We start from the raw sequence: 25,127 nt of genomic DNA on the forward strand, positions 1-25,127 counted from the left end.
CCATTTGCCCACCCTACCACCACGACTAGTGGGAAAAACCAGTGGGGCCACAGGCAGCCCCGAAGCAAATGTGCTGGGCGGATCACAGCCCCACCACATGTCTTGTAGACACCCAGGGCGACAGGAGTCAACCATATTTGGGCATGACGTGCTGGCCAACCCAAGGCCTCCTCCTCTCACTGGTCTTTAGCAGATAAATTAATTATTACTAGAATTAAGCAGGAGGGACACAGACCTGCCTTCCTAGAAAAAAAAACACATAGAGGAGGAAACATTCCGGAAACGAGAGGTACCCAGGACTAAGAGGGAGGGAGTGTAGAGCTGGGGAGGAAGCCATAGGCAGACTGGCTTCTTCTGACGGAAGAGGTTAGCAGTCAGCGTCCCCAACAGTCCCCTGGCCCCGGTCCCCATCTCAGCACAGCAGCCTCTGCACCATCTCGAGTTATCTACCAGAAAATTTTGAGTGAATAGCCCCCACTGATCTGGGGACACAATCCCCCAGGCCTCCTCTGCACCTGCCACCACACGTGAAGCCCACCCAGCCCCAGGTGCTCAGAGCCTTACAAGCCTTATGGGAACCTCTGAGCAGGCCCCTCTGGGTCTGGGGTGCCATTCCAGTCTGCCCCCTGCCAGGCCACGCTAGGCTCAGGGGCCATTCCGACCGGAGAGGACACCCCAATTCAGCCCCCATCAGTGCCCTGGGTGAACGGCATCAAGGGTTAGGCGGGCACACGTCGTCTCTACACGCATTGCACAGCGCCCTCTGCCCGCGCCCACTGGCGTACCCATTGGCATGCCCGGGCCCCTTCGAAGGCTGCTTGCTTCTGGAGTGCCGGCGACCTCCTGGCCCAGTGCCCCATTTCCTCCCAGGTGGAGGGAAGCAGAGAGGGAGGCGGTGGAAAGCAGCGGACGCAGGTGCCCGGGCGAGGGCACTGCAGACTGGGAAGGCGGGCCCGTGCCAGGGGGTCTGCGGGGCCCGCGTAGGCGCAGGCCTTGACCCGCAGCCCCTTCCCAGGTGATGCGCACACAAAGCGCTCTCGGCAGTGCCTGGCCGGGGGCCGGCGCTCTCCAAGGGTTCGCTCTTGGGGTCTGCCCCTTCTCGCCGCTGCCGGGCAGGCCGACGGGGATGCGTCCGGGGAACCCTAGGCCCTGCGGCCGTGGGAAGGGGGACGATGGCAGGGCATAGGGATGTGCAGGGATGGGGAGGAGCCCAAGTGACTTAGGGACGAGAGCCACCCCACCCCCCTCAGGGGCCTCGGGGAAGGAAAGTCCCTCGTAAAGCCCGCCGGCTGCAGGCCAAGCAATCCCGCACCAGACACTGCTCAGCCTTTTCTCGCTCTGGGGCGCGTTTCCTGTAGCGCCGACGCGAGGCCGCGGATCTGGGAGCATCCTTGCCCACTCCAGGGCCCAGCGACCCACCCCGGAGTCCGGGTTTAGCGTCTGATCAGCCGAAGCTGGGGGCCTAGTGGGGGCATTCCAACGGGCGGGGCGGGGTGGGGCAGGCGCGCCCCCGAAGCCCCACCCCACGGCCCATCCCCACAGGAGGCCCGCCCCTGGCCCCGCCCTCCACCCCGCATTTAAAGGGCTCGCTCTCTCCGCAGTGCAACCTCTGCTCCCTGCCTCGCCTCCCGCGCGACGAGGTGCCTGCGACTTTAATTAAAGGGCCGTCCCCTCACCGAGGGTGCAGCACCGCCCCCCGGCTTCTCGCGCCTCAAAATGAGTAGCTCCCACTCTCGGGCGGGCCAGAGCTTGGCGAGCGCTGCTCCGGGCGGCGGCGCTGACACGCGGGACGCAGATATGCCGGCCACAGAGAAGGACCTGGCGGAGGACGCGCCGTGGAAGAAGATCCAGCAGAACACGTTTACGCGCTGGTGCAACGAGCACCTGAAGTGCGTGAGCAAGCGCATCGGCAACCTGCAGACGGACCTGAGCGACGGGCTGCGGCTCATCGCGCTGCTCGAGGTGCTCAGCCAGAAGAAGATGCACCGCAAGCACAACCAGCGGCCCACTTTCCGCCAGATGCAGCTCGAGAATGTGTCGGTGGCGCTTGAGTTCCTGGACCGCGAGAGCATCAAACTGGTGTCCATAGGTGAGGGTGCTGGCGCCCTGAAGCGCGGGCGGGCGGGCAGGGGCTGGGACTCCATACGTCCTTCGATCCCCTTCTTTGCGGACCCCCTAAACCACCCCCTTCTGGGCCGCGGCGCAACTCCCGAGGCCCCCGGCTGCTCTGCTCCACGCGGGCCTGGAGAACAAAGGCTCGCGGGGCTGCCTGGCCGGCCGGGCATGCAAACCGCTAAGCACCCCCTCCCGCTGCGCCCCGGCTGGCCCGCGCCCAGGCTGAGCTCACATCCTCCACAGGCCGCGCCCCCGCGGCTGTGCTCGCGGTGGAAGAGGGCCTGGGAGGTCGGGCACTGGGCAGGCTCCTCGCCCTGAGTCCCATCCCGGAGGAGGAGGCGGCCCGGGCTCTCCCCTTACAGCGGTTTAAAGAGGGCCCTCTGGCCTTCAGAAACCCCTTTGATTCTCAAGTGTGGATTGGAGCTCGTGTGTTCCATTGTCTAGGGCTCTGGCTTCTTTCTGCCCCTGGAGGATGGGTCGCCCATCGGAGATAGCTCCAACCCCCAGCTTAGATCTACCCCCACCGCAGGGAATTTGGGGGCATAGTTAGCTAAACTACGCTAACTTGGGCATAGTTAGCAAAACTGCACCCCCTGTGAATTGGGCGTGGTTGACTGAGGGACCTGGATTGTAGACTACTTGGAGGCCAACTTTTCTGTTCATCTTGGGCCAAACTCTGGCTTCCATGTAGGCCTTGCTTTTCTGCGTGCAGCACGCAGGAGTTGCTTGGTACATGTTCCAGCTGCGCTGTGCCAGCCCAGTGTCTGTGTCACTGGACTGGAGACGCTGGCATTGACCCGGCCTGCTGCAGCATCCAGTTCTTTCTCAAGATAGGGGCTGCTTGGGAGGGCAGGCACCAGAACGGGTGACTTGGGGGTGATGTCGAACAGGGGGAGGAAAGGGATGATTCTTCTGTTCTTCAGAATTGAGAGGCATTCCAGTTATCCCTGCAGCCCAGGAATGGCCCTTGCTGAACCCAAGAAAGTGAGGGGACCAAGACTTGGGTGCCTGCAGCCACTCAGAGGGCAGGTCCCAAGAGCCGAAGTTCTTTCTTTGGAACAGCGCAGGCCCACCCCCCAAGTCTCAGCCTCATTCTAGCCAAGCTGAGTCATCTCTGAGTCCTGGATGGGGGGGGGGCGACCGGATGTGGGGAGGCGGGCCACACCCCAGCTCTTTGGGGGGGTCTCCTCCCTCCTCCCAGCTCCCCTCCTCCTTGTGAGCTGGCTGGAGCAGGCCTAGTTCCCAGAGCTTTGCCATATAAGGCAAAAAAATGTTGGAAAGCAGCAGTGATTAGGGGAGGGAGGGGGCTGGCTGGCCCAGGGGCTGGGGAAAGGGGGTGGGATGGGGCGGGGCCCTGCAGCCAGGCAGTCTCCCAGGCCTGGGACCTGGTCCTTTCCACCCTCTTTTGGGAGGGGGATGGGGACGGTGTAGGCTGGCCTAACATGGACCAGGGGGAGGGCCCAGCCCTACCTCCCAGGGCCGGTGGGCCTGGTTGCTCCCCCTGATGAGGCCATTTAGGGGTCTCAGGGTGGACTGGGGTGGGGGCCTGATGGGAAGGCCTGGCTGGACTTGTTCCCTGGCCTTGCACCCTCGGTCCTCTCTGAGCCCCCCTCCTGCTGCCATCTGGGAAAAGTGAAAAGCAGCCTCTTGGGGCCAGGACCAGACTGGGAACTGGGGAGGCCGCTCTACTTTGAGCACCTCACCTGGCCCTCAGGTGCTGTCTGCTGCGCTGGGAAACAGCTGCCATGGAAGGCCCAGCCCCTCCTCAGAGGCCCACCCCCTAGTTGACTAGCCAGACAAGTATTTTCTCTGATTACAGGGGAGGCCGACAGGGTTTCTAAAGATGAGCTTTTAGAAAGCCCAAGCTGCCCTGTCTTGAGGAGCCTGAGGCCCAGCAGTAGCCTTGGGTGGGGCCCCAAGCCCAGCAGGGTTGCCATGGTGATGGGGGGTGCCAGGGACCTGCCCTAACCACTTCCCCTGTGGCGAGCCTGCCAACGCCCAGAGGCCCGTTAGGTGGCAAGTGAGGCAGGCAGTGGGTGGCAAGGGGGCTTCCCACAATGTCTCTTGCCTCCCGATGGGCCCCAGTGAATCAGGGCCATGTGACCAACTGCTGGTTCCTTTGGGCTCTGGGCCCCTCCCCTGGCCAGATCTGTGGCCTCCCGACTCCAAGCTTGGCTCTTCAAGATGGGGGAGGAAATAGGGGTGGAGGCGGGGGTCACACCCCTTCACCCAAAGGGTATTTGCCCAACTCCCCCACTTCCCCTGCATCACCCCGCCCACCTTGGAACAGCGGTTGTATTTCCCAACCACCCAGGGCCACCCGGCCTTCCTCTTCCTCAGCCCCAGCCCCGCTCCAGATCATGGGCCCTCGCTTCTGGGCCAGCTGGAGCCAGCCTCCTCCTGGTTCTCCATAGGCCCCCGAGGTGGGTGGTGGACTGCTGCTCTGGCAGCTGCAGAACAAACTCATCCAGCTGTTCTCCAGAGCTGCCCATGTGCAGGCTGGGTCTGCCTTCTGCCCTTCCTCTGGGCTGGGGGCTTCTGGCAGTAATCACGCCCTGCTATCATCATGTGTCTGTGGGTATCTCCCCTCACCCCAAAGTCTTCTTCACCTCTGAACACCCCCCAGTCCCTGGACAGAGAGGGCCTGATCCGCATCCTACCACTGGCCAAGAGGGGGCGTCTCCCTCCTCCTTACCCCCCACCCCTACCCCGAGCTGCTAGACCGTGACCCCGAAGCCTGTGAGCGGCCCCTCTTCTCCTCACAGACAGCAAGGCCATCGTGGATGGGAACCTGAAGCTGATCCTGGGCCTCATCTGGACTCTGATTCTGCACTATTCCATCTCCATGCCCATGTGGGATGAGGAGGAGGATGAGGAGGCCAAGAAGCAGACCCCCAAGCAGAGGCTCCTGGGCTGGATCCAGAACAAGCTGCCACAGCTGCCCATCACCAACTTCAGCCGCGACTGGCAGAGCGGCCGGGCCCTGGGTGCCCTGGTCGACAGCTGTGCACCAGGTAAGGAGGCGCAGAGGCAGGGGAGACTGGGCTGGGGTCACCCATAGGCGGCCCTTGAGGGGGTTTTGTGGCCCCCCAGACTCACAGCCTTCCTTGTGCTGCAGGCCTGTGTCCTGACTGGGACTCCTGGGATGCCAGCAAGCCCGTGAACAATGCGCGGGAGGCTATGCAGCAGGCCGATGACTGGCTGGGCATCCCTCAGGTATACTGCCCAGCCCCGCCTGTAGCTGTAGGGGACCAGTCGGTAGCGGGGAGAGACTCGAAGGACTGTTTTCTGCCCCTGACAGGTGATCACCCCCGAGGAGATTGTGGACCCCAATGTGGACGAACACTCTGTCATGACCTACCTGTCCCAGTTCCCCAAGGCCAAGCTGAAGCCGGGGGCTCCCTTGCGGCCCAAGTTGAACCCGAAGAAAGCCCGTGCCTATGGGCCAGGTGAGTGAGTCCAGCGTCCTGTCTATACATGGAGGTCCCGAGAAGTCTTGGGTTACATGGCAGTTAGGTGATCAAGCCACCCGAGAGCCAGACAAGAGTAGGTTGGGACTAAAAACACTCCACTGAGTGGGCAGGAGAATACTAGAGATTCCTTCAGTCAGAGAAGCTTGCCGCTTGTGGTCCTGGGGTCCTGGGGGAGGTGGCACCCAGCAGGCTTTATGATAAATGGAGCTGAACCAGGTCTCGGTAACAGGGACCTGAAACCCACTCAAGGCTTATACAGGACCAAGGGCCCAGTGCGGTGAGAATGAATGTTCCAGAAAACAGGCACAGGCCTGTCCCAGCAGCAAGAGCACAGCTGGGTCCCGAGGCCAGGCCCTGTGCCGCGGCTTACACTGAATGAACTTGCCCAGTTTGGAATGTGCCCGACTTGGGGGCCAGCAGGGAGGGGCATTGAGCCTGCAGAGGACTGGGGGCTGGCACGGCACTGGTCCTCTACCCGTCTGCCTTCGCATCCGGGTGGAGGGGTGAGGCTGTGACCCTAACAGCTGGCCTGTGGCTGGCTTGCCCTCCCCTGCCAGGCATTGAGCCCACAGGCATCATGGTGAAGAAGCGGGCTGAGTTCACCGTGGAAACCAGAAGTGCCGGCCAGGGAGAGGTGCTGGTGTATGTGGAGGACCCAGCAGGACACCAGGAGGAGGTAGGGCCACCTGCTGGCAGCCAAGGGCCCAGCAGTGCTCCCTTTCGGTGGGGCTGTTCTTAGCAAAGGCTCATGGGCTCCTTCCTACCGCAGGCAAAAGTGACCGCCAATAATGACAAAAACCGCACCTTCTCCGTCTGGTATGTCCCCGAGGTGACGGGGACTCATAAGGTGAGCCCTTGGCTAGTGGGGAGGCTTGTGACCTCAGGCGGTGGCTAGAGGCCCCCAGCCCCACCCTCACGGGCCACCCTTCTGGAGACAGGTCACTGTACTCTTTGCTGGCCAGCACATTGCCAAGAGCCCCTTTGAGGTGTCTGTGGATAAGTCACAGGGTGACGCCAGCAAAGTGACCGCCCAAGGCCCAGGCCTGGAACCCAGTGGCAACATTGCCAACAAGACCACCTACTTCGAGATCTTCACGGCAGGTGAGGGGAGGCTGCCGAGGCCTGGCTGGATCTGTGGGGAGAGCCGCACTGGGGCCTGGGAGCTGAGCGGGTGCCTCATGGCAGGCGCTGGCACGGGCGAGGTCGAGGTTGTAATCCAGGACCCCACGGGACAGAAGAGCACCGTGGAGCCTCAGCTGGAGGCCCGGGGTGACAGCACCTACCGCTGTAGCTACCAGCCCACCATGGAGGGCGTCCACACGGTGCACGTCACATTCGCCGGTGTGCCCATCCCTCGCAGCCCCTACACTGTCAATGTTGGCCAAGGTAGGCCTGGCCCTGGACACCCTCTGCTGTGGCACTGCAGCCTGGGCCTCCCACAGGAGGGGGAGCCTCCTGGGCCAGTCTTGCTGCAGCCCACCCCGGGACCCCGTCTTTGAGCTTCACTGTCTGGGCACCTGCTGTCTTTCCTCCCCTGCTGGGGCCCTTCCTCCTCTCCTCTCGGCTCCTCGCCCCTCCATCTCTCTCTCCACGCTTTCACCTTCGGAAGAGCTCGCTCCAGCTGTCTAGAAACCTACCTGCTGCTCTCTGCTCTGCCCACAGGGTCAACGGTACTTGGATCTGTCTTCTTCTTGGAGGGGAGGGCTGGGGCCTCTGGGCTGGTGTGGGGCAGGTGGGAGGAGGCCTGCCATGTCCTGGCCCAAGCCACAGTTCCTGGGGTCACAGCCCTTTCCAGTTCTTTCTTGCATGTCCCTCTCCAGCCAAGCTCTGAGGGACCTCCAATCCTGACAGCCTGGCCCTGTGGGAGGCCGGGGAGGGGGTGCCCAGCCCAGCTGCCAGTGCTCAGCTGGCCCCTCTGCGTACAGCCTGTAACCCAAGTGCCTGCCGGGCGGTCGGCCGGGGCCTTCAGCCCAAGGGTGTGCGAGTGAAGGAGACGGCTGACTTCAAGGTGTACACAAAGGGCGCTGGCAGTGGGGAGCTGAAGGTCACTGTGAAGGGCCCCAGTAAGTTGGCCTGGAGCTAGGCCAGGGTGGGTGGCGGCAGCCCCCAGGGTCACTGCTGGGCAGGCCTGAGGTCCTCCTTGTCTTGGCAGAGGGAGAGGAGCGTGTGAAGCAGAAGGACCTGGGGGATGGCGTGTATGGCTTCGAGTATTACCCCACAGTCCCTGGGACCTACATCGTCACCATCACGTGGGGCGGTCAGAACATCGGGCGCAGGTAAGAACCCCAGGCGTCCCTCTCCCAGCGCTGTGCACTCTGCCTCTTCCTCTGCCTCCCCACCTGATGAGGAGCCCAGGCGGGCTCTCCAGCAGCGTGGTGATCCTCGGTGTTCCCCGTGTGGCTCTCCCATTCGCAGTCCCTGTGAGGTGAAGGTGGGCACGGAGTGTGGCAATCAGAAGGTGCGGGCCTGGGGCCCTGGGCTGGAGGGCGGCGTTGTTGGCAAGTCAGCAGATTTTGTGGTGGAGGCTATCGGGGACGACGTGGGCACCCTGGGTAAGTTGGAGACTGCAGCGTGGGCACATGGGCACAGATGGTGGCGAGGACAGCCCACCCTGAGGCTCCAGGGCACTGAGGGGACTGGTGGCTGTTGTCAGGCTTCTCGGTGGAAGGTCCATCTCAGGCCAAGATCGAATGTGACGACAAGGGTGACGGCTCCTGTGACGTGCGCTACTGGCCGCAGGAGGCTGGCGAGTACGCTGTTCACGTGCTGTGCAACAGCGAGGACATCCGCCTCAGCCCCTTCATGGCTGACATCCGCGACGCACCCCAGGACTTCCACCCAGACAGGGTAAAGGGCAGCCAGTGATGGCCTCAGTCTCAGCCTGCTGCTTCTGCTTGGGGGGCCCAGTGAGGGTGGCACAAGCCCCTTCCAATCAGCCAGGCGGGGGGGCCTGGGTACAGGCCCTGGGCTGGTATCCCCAGCAGTGCTCCTGGCACTGAGTCTCTGGCCACCTTGCCTGGGTTGTAGCTCTGGCGGGTCTCCCACTAGGTGAAGGCACATGGGCCGGGATTGGAGAAGACAGGTGTGGCTGTCAACAAGCCGGCAGAGTTCACAGTGGATGCCAAGCATGGTGGCAAGGCCCCGCTCCGGGTCCAAGTCCAGGTACAGCGCCTGCGGGTGTTGGGGGCAGGGCAGGCATAGGTACCCAGGCCTGGACACTGACCAGCAGGCCGCCTGCTCCTACCCACCTGGCAGGACAATGAAGGGTGCCCTGTGGAGGCGTTGGTCAAGGACAACGGCAATGGCACTTACAGCTGCTCCTACGTGCCCAGGAAGCCGGTGAAGCACACAGCTATGGTGTCCTGGGGCGGCGTCAGTATCCCCAACAGCCCCTTCAGGGTGAGCCAACCTCCACGGGCCTTTAGGCCATCTCGGTAGCATTCACATAGCACACGATTCGTCCATTTCAAGTGCACAAGTCAGTGATTGTAGCATATTCACAGGGTTGTGCGCCCATCACCACCGAAGTTTAGGACTTTTACATCATCCCAGAAAGAAACTCCATGCCATCCTGACTCCCCTCTCCCACCAGCCCCTGGTGAACACTACCTGGCTTTCCACTGTGGCTTTGCCTCTGTTACATACGTTCTGGAGACAGACTCACGGGCCATGTGACCTTTTGTGTCTGGCTTCTTTCGCTCACCACAACGTTTTCAGGGTTTTCCTTCATGTTTAGCATGCCTTGGCAATTCGTTCCTTCTTTTTTTGAGATGTAGTCTCACTCTGTCACCGAGGCTGGCGTGCAATGGCGCCATCTCAGCTTACTGCAACCTCCGCCTCCCAGGTTGAAGCAATTCTCCGGCCTCAGCCTCCCAAGTAGCTGGGATTACAGGCCCACACCACCACACCCAGCTAATTTTGTATTTTTAGTAGAGAAGGGGGTTTCACCACGTTGATCAGGCTGGTCTCGAGCTCTCGACTTCCCAACCTCAGGTGATGCGCCTGTCTCGGCCTCCCAGAGTGCTGGGATTCCAGGTGTGAGGCAACGTGCCCGGCTGCTTCACTCCTTTTTCTGGCTGCATAGTACTCCATTGTGTGGCCAGACCACATTCCGTTTGTCCGTTCACTTGCTAGCAGACATTGAGGATAAGCTTGGCTTTGGTGATCGTGAACAGCGGGTCCAGGTGTTTGCGTGGACATTTGCTTGCATTTCTCTTGGGTAGTTACCTCGGAGTGAACCAGAGCATCACATAGTCTCTCTGTGGTCAACTAAGGAACTGCTAGACTCTTCTGAAGGCAGCTGGACCATTATGTGTACCTGCCAGCGTGGCTGAGGGAGCCTCTGTCTCTCCTCTAGGCTGGTCATGCCCTTGCCCTTGCCCCTGTGCCCTGCAGGTCAGTGTGGGAGCTGGCAGCCACCCCAACAAGGTCAAGGTGTACGGCCCAGGAGTAGCCAAGTCAGGGCTCAAGGCCCACGAGCCCACCTACTTCACTGTGGACTGCACAGAGGCCGGCCAGGGTGAGGCCTAGCTGTGGGTGGGAAGGCAGGTGGGTGGGGTGTCCCTGCGAGGTCTCAGCCTCCGCTCCTGTCCCCGTCGCAGGGGATGTCAGCATCGGCATCAAGTGCGCCCCTGGAGTGGTAGGCCCCGCTGAGGCTGACATCGACTTCGACATCATTCGCAATGATAACGACACCTTCACAGTCAAGTACACACCGCGGGGGGCTGGCAGCTACACCATTATGGTCCTCTTTGCTGACCAGGTGGGTGCTGCGCTTTTGGCCCCTAAGATGTCATTGCAGATGATGTCTGCCCTCCTCTAAGACCTTCTCCTTCCACCACCTACAGGCCACGCCCACCAGCCCCATCCGGGTCAAGGTGGAGTCCTCTCATGACGCCAGCAAGGTGAAGGCTGAGGGCCCTGGCCTCAGTCGCACTGGTAAGGACAGGCACTGGTAAGGACAGGTGCTCCGTGGCAGGTTGTGGCGCACTGAGGGTAGGAGGGACAGGGCAGGGTGCCCCTACACTGTCAGTGTGTGTTCCTCAGGTGTGGAGCTTGGGAAGCCCACCCACTTCACAGTCAACGCCAAAGCCGCTGGCAAAGGCAAGCTGGATGTCCAATTCTCGGGGATCACCAAGGGGGATGCAGTGCGAGACGTGGACATCATCGACCACCACGACAACACCTACACGGTCAAGTACACACCTGTGCAGCAGGTAGCCACGCCCTCCATTGCAGTCACCCAGTCCCCAGCCTCCTCACACAGTGGTCTCGGGGACAGCTCCGAGGGACTCCTGCCCACTCTCATTCCTTACCTGGGAAAGGGCTGGCATGGAGGACCAGGAGGGGTTTGGGGAGCAATTCTGGTGAGTCTAAACACCCCTTCCCTTCTGCTCCCTTCCCAGGGTCCAGTAGGTGTCAATGTCACCTATGGAGGGGATCCCATCCCCAAGAGCCCTTTTTCAGTGTCAGTATCTCCAAGCCTGGACCTCACCAAGATCAAGGTGTCTGGCCTGGGAGAGAGTAAGTAGTTGGGGCCCTTGTCACTTCAGGACCCCCAGCCCAAGTCTCGTCCCACAGACTGGCTGAGCAGGGTATCATGGCTCTCCCCTTTCTGTCATTGCTTCTACAGAGGTGGATGTTGGCAAAGACCAGGAGTTTGCAGTCAAATCCAAGGGTGCTGGTGGTCCCCTCGGGGGCGACGGTGCCCTGCAAGGTGGAGCCAGGTCTGGGGGCTGACAACAGTGTGGTGCGCTTTGTGCCCCGTGAGGAGGGGCCCTACGAGGTGGAGGTGACCTATGACGGCGTGCCTGTGCCTGGCAGCCCCTTTTCTCTGGAAGCTGTGGCCCCTACCAAGCCCAGCAAGGTAATTTGGGTATGGGAGGCCCTATGGGTAGACCCCATTGTGCTCTCTGAGGGCCCAGAGGGCACCCCGTCTTCTCCAGACCTGCCCTCATCCTCCTTTTTGTCCTTATGACTGATGGATGGCCCATCCGGCAGGCAGCCTGGGCCCACCCGTGTCCCTGTGTGGTGGGGACAGGAAGCCAGGGCAAGGGGAGGCCGACAGAGTGTCAGGCAGGAGGCCTGACATCAGGCGTAGCATGGCCTTGACTCCTGTTGCCTTCTTCCCCCAGGTGAAGGCGTTTGGGCCGGGGCTGCAGGGGGGCAGTGCAGGCTCCCCCGCCCGCTTCACCATCGACACCAAGGGCGCCGGCACAGGTGGCCTGGGCCTGACGGTGGAGGGCCCCTGTGAGGCACAGCTCGAGTGCCTGGACAACGGGGATGGCACATGCTCTGTGTCCTATGTGCCCACTGAGCCCGGTGACTACAACATCAACATCCTCTTTGCTGACACCCACATCCCTGGCTCCCCGTTCAAGGCCCATGTGGTTCCCTGCTTTGACGCATCCAAGGTCAAGTGCTCAGGCCCTGGGCTGGAGCGCGCCACCGCTGGGGAGGTGGGCCAATTCCAAGTGGACTGCTCCAGCGCGGGCAGCGCAGAGCTGACCATCGAGATCTGCTCAGAGGCGGGGCTGCCGGCTGAGGTGTATATCCAGGACCACGGCGACGGCACGCACACCATCACATATATTCCCCTCTGCCCCGGGGCCTACACTGTCACCATCAAGTACGGCGGCCAGCCTGTGCCCAACTTCCCCAGCAAGCTGCAGGTGGAGCCTGCAGTGGACACATCCGGCGTCCAGTGCTACGGGCCTGGGATTGAGGGCCAGGGTGAGTGGCCCTGCTGTGGGGTATGTGGCAGTGAGGGCACAGGGACCAGAACCCTAGAGTCCCAAGCCTCCTCCCTGTGTCCCTTTGCAGGCGTCTTCCGAGAGGCCACCACTGAGTTCAGTGTGGACGCCCGGGCCCTCACACAGACTGGAGGGCCACATGTCAAGGCCCGTGTGGCCAACCCCTCAGGCAACCTGACAGAGACCTACGTGCAGGACCATGGAGATGGCACCTACAAAGTGGAGTACACCCCTTATGAGGAGGGTGCGTGCTGAGGCTCCTGCAGGCCGGCAGGCGGGGGTGGGTAGCACAGCACGGGCTCCTCCTGACCCGGCCCGCACTCCTCCAGGACTGCACTCCGTGGACGTGACCTACGATGGCAGCCCCGTGCCCAGCAGCCCCTTCCAGGTGCCCGTGACTGAGGGCTGCGACCCCTCCCGGGTACGTGTCCACGGGCCGGGCATCCAAAGCGGCACCACCAACAAGCCCAACAAGTTCACTGTGGAGACCAGGTGAGGGGGCCCCGGGTGCCCGTGCGGCCGCTGGGCCTGGGAACCCCGGGAATGAGCGGCTGTCTCTTTGGACCAGGGGAGCTGGCACAGGAGGCCTGGGCCTTGCTGTAGAGGGCCCCTCTGAGGCCAAGATGTCCTGCATGGACAACAAGGATGGCAGCTGCTCAGTCGAGTACATCCCCTATGAGCCTGGCACCTACAGCCTCAACGTCACCTATGGTGGCCATCAAGTGCCAGGTGAGGAGGTGGCGGCCAGCGCAGGGCTAGGACTATCTGCTCGTCCCCACCCTGTCTCATATAGCCACCATCCCTTTGCCCCACCCCTCAGGCAGTCCTTTCAAGGTCCCTGTGCACGATGTGATGGATGCATCCAAGGTCAAGTGCTCTGGGCCTGGCCTGAGTCCTGGCATGGTTCGTGCCAACCTCCCTCAGTCCTTCCAGGTGGACACAAGCAAGGCTGGTGTGGCCCCGCTGCAGGTCAAAGTGCAAGGGCCCAAAGGTGAGTGTTTGCAAGCCTGGGCTGGGAGCCGGGAGGGCAGCGTCCTCTGAGGGCCGGGGAAGGAGACTGCAGGCACAGTGTGCAGAGGTGCTGCTAGTGTGCAGGTGTTTTTGGAAGAGCCTCAGGTGACAGTGCAGCCAGGAGGGGGACTGGAAGGAGGTAGAACAGATAGGACTTTGTCACTGAGCAGATGTGGCAGGGAGGCACGCAGGCAAGGGTCCCAGATGGGCGTCTTTTGTGCCAGAGAGGGTCTGGGCCATTTCCAGGGTTGGGCAGATGAGTGCAAAGCAAGGTCTAGGCCTGGGGCTGAGTCCTGGCCATCGCTAGGTGGGGTAGGAGTGGAGGCCCAGGAGATGAGCTGAGGCTCTGTCCCTGGGACTGGGGCCAGGCCTGGTGGAGCCAGTGGATGTGGTGGACAATGCTGATGGCACCCAGACCGTCAATTACGTGCCCAGCCGAGAAGGGCCCTACAGCATCTCAGTACTGTATGGAGATGAAGAGGTACCCCGGAGGTAAGAGGCAGGGCCTGCTGCCTGAGGGGAGGTCCAGGCCGGATGCCTAGAGCCTATCTAACTGGTCACGACACCCATGCCCACAGCCCCTTCAAGGTCAAGGTGCTGCCTACTCATGATGCCAGCAAGGTGAAGGCCAGTGGGCCTGGGCTCAACACTACTGGGGTGCCCGCCAGCCTGCCCGTGGAGTTCACCATCGATGCAAAGGATGCTGGGGAGGGCCTCCTGGCTGTCCAGATCACGGTGAGCCCCAGGCACAGGCAGGGGAGGCCAGGGGTCTGGGCCTGGGTGGCTGGAGTGTGGGCTGCGGGTGGCACAGGCTGGCGTCTGGTCTCCCTGGGGCGCTGCCTTTGGCTTGCTAAGGTTGTGACCAATTTAGGATGGTGGCGATCGGCATGGGCTCCCCCAGACACGCACGTGCTCACTGTTGACTTTGAACACATTACTGAAGCCTTCTGTGTCTCAGTTTCCCTACCTGTAACATTCTCATGGGGCAGGGAGAAGCCTGAGATCACCTGGGTGCACTCCTCCTAGTGCTGGACAGGCCCTGGGGCTGAGGATGGGTGCCAGGCTCCCTGGCCGTGCCTGTTGTCATGTGGGGGGTGTTGGATGTTTTAGTCTCCCTTCTGGACTCTGCCTGTAGGGAAATAAAGGGCAAAGCCAGGTGCCAGCAGCCCTTTTGGGCCATAGAAGTTGGAAGGCCTGAGGCCCAGAGGCTGTCCCTGTAGCAGCGGCGCTGGCCACTCCGGGAGGCCAACTGTCTCCCCTGCCTCTGCTACACAGGACCCCGAGGGCAAGCCAAAGAAGACACACATCCAAGACAACCATGACGGCACGTACACAGTGGCTTATGTGCCAGACCTGACGGGTCGCTACACCATCCTCATCAAGTACGGCGGTGATGAGATCCCCTTCTCCCCATACCGCGTTCGTGCCGTGCCCACTGGGGACGCCAGCAAGTGCACAGTCACAGGTGAGCCAGCCTGCCGTTGGCCGCCGCTGTGCTCGGCACGGGGCTTGGGTCATGCCTGTGTGCAAGGGCTCGCTGCTTGGGGCGGCGTGTGGGAGTGGGGGCCGCCCCCTTGAGTGACTCACCTGACCTTTCTCCTTGCTCTCTGCCCTCTCACCTCAGTGTCAATCGGAGGTCACGGGCTAGGTAAGCTGCTTGCTGGGGCCACTCCCAATGCCCCTCCTGTCCAGAGGGGCAGCTTCCTTTCCTCTTGGGGCCAATTCCCAGTACAGTTCCAGCTGCAGCTCTAGGCAGGGACAGAGTGGGGGTGGGGGGTTGCAGAAGATGAGGCCGTGGGCTGGAGGGCGAGGGCCCAGGGAGGCTTCCGGAGCTGAGCATGATCGCTCCAGCCCTCCCCTCTCTGGGCCTCTATTTCCCCATCTGAGAACTCGGGTTGCAGCTGAGAGCTTTGGGGTGAGGTGCATCCTGAGAGGCACCCCACTGGGGACTTTGGGGTCTCGGGATCTTGGCACCCAGGGAAGCACAAGGGCTCCTGCTTGGGCTTAGGGAACAAGGGGTCTCCCCGACTCAATGGGAGCCCCAGCCCTGGCCAGATCCACAGACTCCCATCCCCACCTTCCAGGGGCCTCTGCGTCCCGGGCTGGGGGAGGTGCATGAGCGGGTGGGGCTGGCTGGCACCAGTGTCAACTGCTTGGGCGGCCAGCATGGCGGGGCCTGGCCCAGCCTCAGAGCCCCAAAGTGCATTCTGTGGCCCTTCTCCCTCCTTCCCCCTCCCTGACCCCCCAGCAGTGACGTTATTCAGACATTCAACAGGGACACACAGGGATGCTGATAAGAGTCTGCAGGCCTGGCACTTGGGCAAGGTGGCCAAGGAGAGGTTTAGAGGGTGGCGAGAGTTTTGTGGCAGGAGTGAGATGGCTTTATAGAGCAGGCCGTGGGGTCTGAGGTGACAGGCGTGTGTGTGCAGGGCGGGGGAGGCTGGGGGTTGCTGATGGCAGGGCCTTGAGGGCCAGGGGGTGGGAGCAAGACTCAGTAGCCTCAGTTTCCCTGGCTATTGTGTGCAGAAGGGAGACAGGGAGCCCAGCGAGGGGCTGAAGTTGCTCTCAGGCAAGGCAGAGGGCTGGCTTGGTGCCCATGGGGCTTCAGTGAGCCCCAGATTAGGAGGCATAGTTTGAGGATGGAATGGCTGAGACCTGTGGCTGGGCTGGGGGCTGGGCCGGGAAAGCAGTGAGAGTCGGGTACCCGTGAGGTTGGGGCCCAAGGCACTAGCTAGATGGCATGGGGTGGGCATGAGTGAAGCCTCCCAGTGCAGCGTGGGCAGCAGGCAGCCAGGTCTGGAGCTCGGGAGAGGTGCCTGGCCGCAGCAGGCCAGCATGGAGCCTAGTGCAACAGGAGCCGTTGGCTGACAGTGGGACTTGGTGGCAGGGACCCTCAAACTTGGCCCTAAAGTGGGTTTCGTGCTCCTGGCTGCTTCCCTGGCAGGAGGCCAGGCTGCGGGGTCATCTCACTGCCAGGCCTCATAGGCTTCACAGCCCCCACGCCTCCACGGCGGAGCCCCAGATCATAACGTCACTGTCCCTCCCCTTTCCTTGGGCACTCTGGGGCCCTGGAGCCTGCTCAGCTGCTGTGCCCTTGCAACCCAGCAGTGGTGCCTGTAGCTTGGGCCTCCTGTCCTCTATCTCCCTGGGTGCTACCCCCGCTCTGCCAAGCCTGCTGCGCTGCTCGGGTGCTAACCCCGCTGCCTCCCGCTTCCCCGCTCCCACTCCTGCCTGCACCACGAGCCTTCTCAGTTGTCAGGAAACTCTGGTTTCACCTTCAGGCCTGGGGGGGCGGGGAGGCAACTGTCACGTCCCCCCACGCTGCAGCAGGACTCTGCCTCACCGCGTCCACACACAGCAATGGGGGCCGGGCTAGGCCACAGGGGCGCAGGCAGCTGTGTGCCCAGCCAGATGCTGGCGTTCAGCAGTGTGGGCTGTGGTACTGGGTGAGGCTGAGTAGGCAAGAGAGTGGCTGGGTGAGGCTGCAGTGGGCCCTTCCTTTTCCTCCCAGGCACCTGGGTGCCGCCGTCGGGCCTCTCCTACGTGGGCGCTTGAGGTGGTCAGGAGAACCCTTCCTGCCTTCTGAGAAACCACTTGCCATCCCAGCTTGGAGGGGCGGGGCGGGGCGGGACAGGAGGCCTGGTGGCCTGGCTATGCTTGGTGGTGGCAGTGAGAGGCCTGTGTGGGCGGCAGGCGGATGGGAGCAACCTGAGCCCCAGCTCATACTCTGGCCCCCCTTCGGGGTCCCACCCTGCCCCACCAGGTGCTGGCATCGGCCCCACCATCCAGATTGGGGAAGAGACGGTGATCACTGTGGACACGAAGGCAGCAGGCAAAGGCAAAGTCACCTGCACCGTGTGCACGCCTGATGGCTCAGAGGTAGATGTGGACGTGGTGGAAAATGAGGACGGCACTTTCGACATCTTCTACACGGCCCCCCAGCCGGGCAAATACGTCATCTGCGTGCGCTTTGGTGGCGAGCACGTGCCCAACAGCCCCTTCCAAGTGACGGTGAGGAGGGGTGGGGGTAGATCAGCAGGAGCATCCGGCAGGTCCTGGCCTATCCCCTTGGGGCCTCTCTGTGACAACAGATTCTCTAGCTCTGTGCTTTGCCCTGCAGGCTCTGGCTGGGGACCAGCCCTCGGTGCAGCCCCCACTGCGGTCTCAGCAGCTGGCCCCACAGTACACCTACGCCCAGGGCGGCCAGCAGACTTGGGTACGGCCTGGCCAGCTAGGGACACTGGGGCTGGCCAGCTGGGTGTTCTGTGAGGTCCTATCATACCAGGTGTGAGGAGGGGCCCCAGATAATCCCACTGCCCCTCACCCAAACCCTGTGTCTCCACTGCAGGCCCCAGAGAGGCCCCTGGTGGGTGTCAACGGGCTGGATGTGACCAGCCTGAGGCCATTTGACCTTGTCATCCCTTTCACCATCAAGAAGGGTGAGATCACAGGTGAGTGGGGACTGGGAAGAAGCCCTGGGAGCCAAGGAGGCCAGGGTATGCCGACAATCTGCCCTGACGTCAGCCGTGCTGCCCCACAGGGGAGGTGCGGATGCCCTCAGGCAAGGTGGCACAGCCCGCCATCACTGACAACAAAGACGGCACTGTGACCGTGCGGTACGCACCCAGCGAGGCCGGCCTACATGAGATGGACATCCGTTATGACAACATGCACATCCCAGGTGGGCCTGCCCTGCCTCTGCCCACTGCTCTGTCACCACCTCACAGAGAGATGGGGCTGGGGGACACACAAGGCTGCCATTCCACAAGGCCCCTCTTCCTGCCTCAGGAAGCCCCTTGCAGTTCTACGTGGATTATGTCAACTGTGGCCATGTCACTGCCTATGGGCCTGGCCTCACCCACGGAGTAGTGAACAAGCCCGCCACCTTCACTGTCAACACCAAGGACGCAGGAGAGGGTGAGCAGCACCTCTGTGCCTGGGATGCCCTCACCAGGTTAAGGGCTGGACTTGGGAGACACTCCCAAATGGGGCTCCCCGCCCTGCTGCCCTGGCCTCTACCTGGCTGTTGGGGAACAACTGGTGTGTCCCCAGCATAGTTCCCACGCTTACCCACGGCTCTCTCCAGGGGGCCTGTCTCTGGCCATTGAGGGCCCATCCAAAGCAGAGATCAGCTGCACCGACAACCAGGATGGGACGTGCAGCGTCTCCTACCTGCCCGTGCTGCCGGGTGACTACAGTATCCTCGTTAAGTACAATGAACAGCACATCCCAGGCAGCCCCTTCACTGCCCGGGTCACAGGTGGGTGGCACTGGGAGCAGTGACAAATAGGTGGCAGGGTGGGCATGGTCTCCTGTGGCTGGACACACAGTGATGGCTGCCCTGTTCCATGCCAGGTGACGACTCCATGCGGATGTCCCACCTAAAGGTGGGCTCTGCTGCCGACATCCCCATCAACATCTCAGAAACTGACCTCAGCCTGCTGACGGCCACCGTGGTCCCGCCCTCAGGACGGGAGGAGCCCTGTTTGCTGAAGCGACTGCGTAATGGCCACGTTGGTAAGTGGCCAAGGGGGTCCAGGGGTTTCAGAAAGGATGCAGTCTGTGGGGACCCACGTCTTCCCCAACTGACAGCCGTTTCCTGTGCCCAGGGATTTCATTCGTGCCCAAGGAGACAGGGGAGCACCTGGTGCACGTGAAGAAAAATGGCCAACACGTGGCCAGCAGCCCCATCCCGGTGGTGATCAGCCAGTCGGAAATCGGGGATGCCAGCCGCGTTCGGGTCTCTGGCCAGGGCCTCCATGAAGGCCACACCTTTGAGCCTGCGGAGTTTATCATTGATACCCGAGATGCAGGTAGGCAGTCGCTGCCCGCCAGCTGGGGTGGGAACACTGTACATGGCACTCAAGCTCAGGGGTCTCCATCCTCCAGGCTATGGTGGGCTCAGCCTGTCCATTGAGGGCCCAAGCAAGGTGGACATCAACACAGAGGACCTGGAGGACGGGACGTGCAGGGTCACCTACTGCCCCACAGAGCCTGGCAACTACATCATCAACATCAAGTTTGCCGACCAGCACGTGCCCGGTGAGTGCAGCAGTGCCTTGGCAGTGCCCCTCACCACACCAGGGCCCAGAGGCAGTGTGTGACTGGAGGGCATGGGCCGTGCTTTTTTCCTACAGGCAGCCCCTTCTCTGTGAAGGTGACAGGCGAGGGCCGGGTGAAAGAGAGCATCACACGCAGGCGTCGGGCTCCTTCAGTGGCCAACGTTGGCAGTCATTGTGACCTCAGCCTGAAGATCCCTGGTAGGGGCTGTGGGGAGCCTGGGGAGGGGTCCTGGGGCTCAGGCAGCCCCAAGAGGAGGGATGGAGCCCAGGGCTGCTGCTCACCAGCCTGTCACCACCCTGCAGAAATCAGCATCCAGGATATGACAGCCCAGGTGACCAGCCCATCAGGCAAGAGCCATGAGGCCGAGATCGTGGAAGGGGAGAACCACACCTACTGTATCCGCTTTGTTCCTGCCGAGATGGGCACACACACAGTCAGCGTCAAGTACAAGGGCCAGCACGTGCCTGGGAGCCCCTTCCAATTCACTGTGGGGCCCCTAGGGGAAGGGGGAGCCCACAAGGTCCGAGCTGGGGGCCCTGGCCTGGAGAGGGCTGAAGCTGGAGTGCCAGGTAGGCCTGCTCACCCCCGAGCGTTTGCTCTCCTGCATTGACAGGGATGGGGTTGGGGGTGGAAGGAGGAGCTGGCAGGCATGCCTACCTTGGCTATGCCTGCAGGGGGCCAAGGCTGGTGGAGCAGCCCTCAGTGAGGATGCACTTCTCCCACAGCCGAATTCAGTATCTGGACCCGGGAAGCTGGCGCCGGAGGCCTGGCCATTGCTGTCGAGGGCCCCAGCAAGGCTGAGATCTCTTTCGAGGACCGCAAGGATGGCTCCTGCGGCGTGGCTTATGTGGTCCAGGAGCCAGGTACTGGGAACCGGCTGGAGGAGGTGGGGTTGGAGGAGGTTGTTCCTGGGGGTGGGCATTGGACCCAGGGGTTGTACAGATAGCCCTGCCTGGCCTCCAGCCTTCACCTGGAGGTCCCAGGGCCGCCCAGGCTGCTGAGCTGGTCTTATGCTCTTTCCCTGCCCAGGTGACTACGAAGTCTCAGTCAAGTTCAATGAGGAGCACATCCCCGACAGCCCCTTCGTGGTGCCTGTGGCCTCTCCATCTGGCGATGCCCGCCGCCTCACTGTTTCTAGCCTTCAGGTGAGGCACCGAGAGAAACCGCCCACCTGGGGCTCCTGGGCCCGGACAGACCAGAGCCACCACAGAGCAGGCCTAGGCCCTATGTCGAGTGACCCTCCGGCCCAGCTCTGGGTTCCAGGCCTCTGCTCTGGCCGGGTACAGCCCACACTTGGGGTCGGCAGGAAATATCCTGCCCACCACGTGGAGTTTTTCTCGTGTCTCAGGTCTAAAGGCTTTGAACAGAAGCCTGTGCCCCTTGAGCACCAGGGCTGTGGTTTAAAGAGGGACAGCCTTCCAAGGCTGGGTGCTGCCTGCTGGGTGCTGCCCACAGGGTGGGGCTGCCCTCCCTTCCTGCCACCTGGGTGTGTGTGATGGCAGAGCGTGGGGGTGGGGGCACGGACTTGTGCCTGTGGCTTGCTGCCTCTTGCAAATGAGTGGCTCTCCCTCTTTAAACCAAGTTGGACGCCACATGGGTAAGTGCGACCTTGGGCCTCTCGCTCCTGGGGCCCTTCCTTCCTCCCTTGCCCTGGCCCAAGCACCCCATCTAACCATGTCTGCTGTGCTTCCAGGAGTCAGGGCTAAAGGTCAACCAGCCAGCCTCTTTTGCAGTCAGCCTGAATGGGGCCAAGGGGGTGATCGATGCCAAGGTGCACAGCCCCTCAGGAGCCCTGGAGGAGTGCTATGTCACAGAAATTGACCAAGGTGAGCCCCTGTCCCTGCCCGGCCACCCTGCCTTGCTGGCTGGAAGCAGGCTGAGTACAAAAGGAACGTACAGCTTCTGTAAGCAGCCAAGACGGGGCCCCAACTCCTGGGCTCCCTCTGCCAGGCCACCCTTTCCCAATTGGTGACCCAAGCCCTTGGGGATGTGGCTTGTCAGCCATGGCCATTAGGAAGGCCTCCTGCCTGCAGTACTCTCTCCACAGGGAGAGACCCAGAGTCCAGCCTCAGTGCTGCCCGGCCCTTTAGCCACAACCATGGGACTTGCGGACAGGCCCGTGGCAACCTCAGGGGTAGGAGGAGCCCGGGGCTTTGTTTCACAGCCTAGTCCTGCCCTTCCCAGCTGCGTGACCTGAAGCAAGTTCCTGCCTGTCTCTGAGCCCGTTAACACACAGGGGATATGGTGTTCACTGTAACCTTTCTTAGAAGGCAGCGAGGCCTGGGTGTGGCTTGTATAAGGTTTCTGTCCCAGTGATCCCTGACAGCGGGTGACTTGAGTGTCTAAAGCTTCAGGCCTCAGGAAGTCTGCTGCAGGGTGCAGGTGCCCAGCATGGCACCAGAAGAAATAGTGGGCCCCACTGAGCTGCTGGGCTCACCGATGGGCTGGCAAAACGGGAAGGATGAGGGTTGAGGCTGTTCCTCACAGATACCATTTGCTGGTTTGAGGAGGGGCCCCACGCCCACAGCATGGCTCTCTGCTCCTCAGATAAGTATGCTGTGCGCTTTATCCCTCGGGAGAATGGCATTTACCTGATTGACGTCAAGTTCAACGGCACCCACATCCCTGGAAGCCCCTTCAAGATCCGAGTTGGGGAGCCTGGGCATGGAGGGGACCCGGGCTTGGTGTCTGCCTACGGAGCAGGCCTGGAAGGTGGTGTCACAGGTGAGTCTGTGGACCCTGCCTCCAAGCTCTGGGCGATAACAGGAGGCATCTAGAGGTGACAAGCCTGTGCTGGGTGGCCAGGGACAGGGAGGCAGGCCAGTCTGGCTCTGCCTGACCTCCTGCACTCCCAGGGAGCCCAGCTGAGTTCATCGTGAACACGAGCAATGCGGGAGCTGGTGCCCTTTCGGTGACCATTGACGGCCCCTCCAAGGTGAAGATGGATTGCCAGGAGTGCCCTGAGGGCTACCGTGTCACCTATACCCCCATGGCACCTGGCAGCTACCTCATCTCCATCAAGTATGGCGGCCCCTACCACATTGGGGGCAGCCCCTTCAAGGCCAAAGTCACAGGTGAGCCTGGGGCCAAGCTGTTAGCACCTGCCCAATGTCTGGCACTGCAGCCACCTCTTAGCCCCAACCACTCTGTCCTGCAGGCCCCCGTCTCGTCAGTAACCACAGCCTCCACGAGACATCATCAGTGTTTGTAGACTCCCTGACCAAGGCGACTTGCGCCCCCCAGCATGGGGCCCCGGGTCCTGGGCCTGCTGATGCCAGCAAGGTGGTGGCCAAGGGCTTGGGGCTGAGCAAGGCCTACGCAGGCCAGAAAAGCAGCTTCACGGTGGACTGCAGCAAAGCAGGTGGGTAACCCGGGCCCTCAGCGCAGCCTCCCAGCAACACGAGGCCAGAAATCACAGGATAGCATCTAGGGGAGCAGGGACCATCTTTGGGGCGTGGCTGTCACTGCTAGAGCCACCTGCTGGACTCCTCAAACAAAGGCCCAGGAGGAACTGGAATCTGCTAAGCCAGCCTGGGTGGGGGAGGTGCTGGCAGCTCTTTAGGAAGAGAGAACTGTCACCCCAGAACTGGCTAGAGACAGGAGAGGAGAGGAGGGAGGACAGCAGCGGGAGGAGGGGTTGGTGCAGTCCCAGCAGAAAGAAGGGGGCTGGGACCTGTGACTGAGGGCCCCTCTTGCCTCAGGCAACAACATGCTCCTGGTGGGGGTTCATGGCCCGAGGACCCCCTGTGAGGAGATCCTGGTGAAGCACGTGGGCAGCCGGCTCTACAGCGTCTCCTACCTGCTCAAGGACAAGGGGGAGTACACGCTGGTGGTCAAGTGGGGTGACGAGCACATCCCAGGCAGCCCCTACCGCGTTGTGGTGCCCTGAGCCTGGGGCCCATGCCATCCGGCAGCCCCCGAGCCTGTCTCACTACCCAAGCAGCCCTGCCCTCCTCCCCTCTGCCCCAGCCCCTGGTCTACTCTGGTCGCCTGCCCATCACTGAAGCCACCCCTGCCCTGCACCATGCTGCGCTCACCTGCCTCCCCCAGCCAGCCGCTGACCTCTCGGCTTTCACTTGGGCAGAGGGGTGAGGAATGGGGGTCCTGTGCATGACCACCCACTAATTCTCGTCTCCAGCCAAGAGGAATAAAGTTTCGCTTCTATTCTCCTGTGGGTGGCTATAGCTTTGTGTGTGTGTCGGGGGGGGGACCAGTCAAGGCTAAGCTGACAGGGGTACCAATGGGCAGATCAAAGCGTGGGCCAAGCACAGGTCACCTCCCTCCAGGAGGCCCGCTCCTGCTGCTGTATGGCCCAGGGGCTCCTGCTTCACCCTACCCTGACTCCAGAAGGCTCCATCTATACTTGCTTCCTCTCTGCCTCCCTGGGTTCACGCCAATGCAAGGAGAGGGACATGTGGCAACCTGGAATGGAGCCCAGGCTGTAAGGAGGCAAAGAGCTGGGCGGGAGAGTCCATTACTGGGTAGGGTGGTGTCAAGGAAGGCTCCCTGGTAGAGGTGGCCAGATAATCAAGGCCCCTTTAAGCAGTCCTGAAAATCACAGCACGCCCTGGCCATCTGCCAGGTAACTAGAACATGCCACCACTCCCCGAAACGATGGACTGGGATGAGGCCCTCTCCCCAGGCTCTTGGTCTCAGGGCCCCTCGATGAACAGGTGGCAGTGGGCAGATGTATTCAAGGTGCCAATCCCAGATGCCCTGGGCCCCCTGCTGAACGCCCCTCAACTGTGCCCCTGCCATGGACTCCCACACCAACCTATGTGTCTCTGGCTGTGAAGACTGCCCCCAAACACATCCCAAGCCGTCCTGGCTCCTGGTGCGCCTGCATGCTGTTTGGATATCCCCACTGCACCCACAAAGCTGCCTGCTCCCTGGGCCAAGGGCTGCAGGTGGCTTTGGCCCTCGATCAAACCCCTGACAAGGATACCACCATCCCAGACATCTGCAGACAAGGGCCAGGAGCCAAGGCTCTCAGGGGAAAGGCTCAGCTTTCACGCCAGGTGCTCCCTCAGCTTCACAGCATCTCACAGGAAGCCCTAGGGGTCCCCATGACCTCAGAGCACACAGCCCAAGGCCAGGCATTCATGTGAGGGGAAGGAAAGGACCAGGCCATAGCCTGCAGCCATCGCACACGTCAACCCCAAGCCTCCTGAGAGCTCAGCACCCTGTGTGCCCTCCTTGATCCCTGATGAGGGGGCAGAGTAGAAAGGACAGCAGCAGCTCAGGCAGAATCGCTACTTGTATTTCTGACTGAGGCTGGGCTGCTGGCCCCAGGCTCAGGGCATCCACTCGCTGGGAGACCCGAGCAAGCGAGACACAGAAAGGGTTAGTCCCACCCCCAGCCCCGGCCACACTACTGCTCCCACTGGTCCCAACGGCATAGAGGCAAAGGGGCCAAGCACGCTCTGGAAGCCTCTAGAAGCCACCAGCTGAATGGGGGTGGGAGGCAGCAGAGCCAGGCCCAGAAAGATCCAGTGCCAGTGGGGAGGACGGCAGGTCCCCCTGCGGCCCCGACCTGTCGGCTCAGCCCACGGTGTGCCCAGGACTCTCAACCTCTGGGGCGCCCCCTCCTGCCCCGAGTCACCCGGAGTCTCCTGCCCGCTCCCTGTGGCGGCTCCGTCGCATCCTCTCCCAAGCCCATGCCTGGCAGAGCCACCGGGAGAACCGCCCTGGGGCTGGGCTAGGTGAACCAGGG

General features: G+C 62.1%; 1 protein-coding gene across 1 annotated transcript in view; it reads left to right on the plus strand.

Moving 5' to 3' along the window:
* FLNA (filamin A) overlaps window positions 1-23,582 on the plus strand; it is a 25,607-nt gene extending 2,025 nt beyond the window's left edge. Inside the window, 48 exon segments of the mRNA XM_017521372.1 lie at window positions 1,602-2,089; window positions 4,881-5,129; window positions 5,234-5,331; window positions 5,417-5,564; window positions 6,146-6,264; window positions 6,358-6,435; window positions 6,527-6,689; window positions 6,774-6,974; window positions 7,514-7,651; window positions 7,741-7,864; window positions 8,004-8,140; window positions 8,242-8,435; window positions 8,637-8,750; window positions 8,844-8,987; window positions 9,984-10,107; window positions 10,190-10,350; window positions 10,436-10,526; window positions 10,635-10,804; window positions 10,994-11,111; window positions 11,221-11,275; window positions 11,277-11,454; window positions 11,723-12,320; window positions 12,411-12,584; window positions 12,670-12,832; window positions 12,909-13,069; window positions 13,161-13,331; window positions 13,720-13,843; window positions 13,930-14,086; window positions 14,627-14,816; window positions 14,976-14,999; window positions 17,115-17,362; window positions 17,472-17,567; window positions 17,700-17,802; window positions 17,892-18,032; window positions 18,140-18,268; window positions 18,438-18,611; window positions 18,707-18,868; window positions 18,961-19,164; window positions 19,241-19,393; window positions 19,489-19,611; window positions 19,717-19,983; window positions 20,140-20,277; window positions 20,444-20,559; window positions 21,108-21,240; window positions 21,962-22,138; window positions 22,270-22,488; window positions 22,572-22,775; window positions 23,116-23,582. Coding sequence (XP_017376861.1) covers window positions 1,717-2,089; window positions 4,881-5,129; window positions 5,234-5,331; window positions 5,417-5,564; window positions 6,146-6,264; window positions 6,358-6,435; window positions 6,527-6,689; window positions 6,774-6,974; window positions 7,514-7,651; window positions 7,741-7,864; window positions 8,004-8,140; window positions 8,242-8,435; window positions 8,637-8,750; window positions 8,844-8,987; window positions 9,984-10,107; window positions 10,190-10,350; window positions 10,436-10,526; window positions 10,635-10,804; window positions 10,994-11,111; window positions 11,221-11,275; window positions 11,277-11,454; window positions 11,723-12,320; window positions 12,411-12,584; window positions 12,670-12,832; window positions 12,909-13,069; window positions 13,161-13,331; window positions 13,720-13,843; window positions 13,930-14,086; window positions 14,627-14,816; window positions 14,976-14,999; window positions 17,115-17,362; window positions 17,472-17,567; window positions 17,700-17,802; window positions 17,892-18,032; window positions 18,140-18,268; window positions 18,438-18,611; window positions 18,707-18,868; window positions 18,961-19,164; window positions 19,241-19,393; window positions 19,489-19,611; window positions 19,717-19,983; window positions 20,140-20,277; window positions 20,444-20,559; window positions 21,108-21,240; window positions 21,962-22,138; window positions 22,270-22,488; window positions 22,572-22,775; window positions 23,116-23,303 — 7,914 coding nt within the window. The 5' untranslated portion in view covers window positions 1,602-1,716 and the 3' untranslated portion in view covers window positions 23,304-23,582.
* The last annotated feature ends 1,545 nt before the right edge of the window (window positions 23,583-25,127 follow it).

The sequence above is a fragment of the Cebus imitator genome, unplaced genomic scaffold, assembly GCF_001604975.1.
Source record: "Cebus imitator isolate Cc_AM_T3 unplaced genomic scaffold, Cebus_imitator-1.0 Scaffold1100, whole genome shotgun sequence".
In the NCBI taxonomy this organism is placed as follows: Eukaryota; Metazoa; Chordata; class Mammalia; order Primates; family Cebidae; genus Cebus; species Cebus imitator.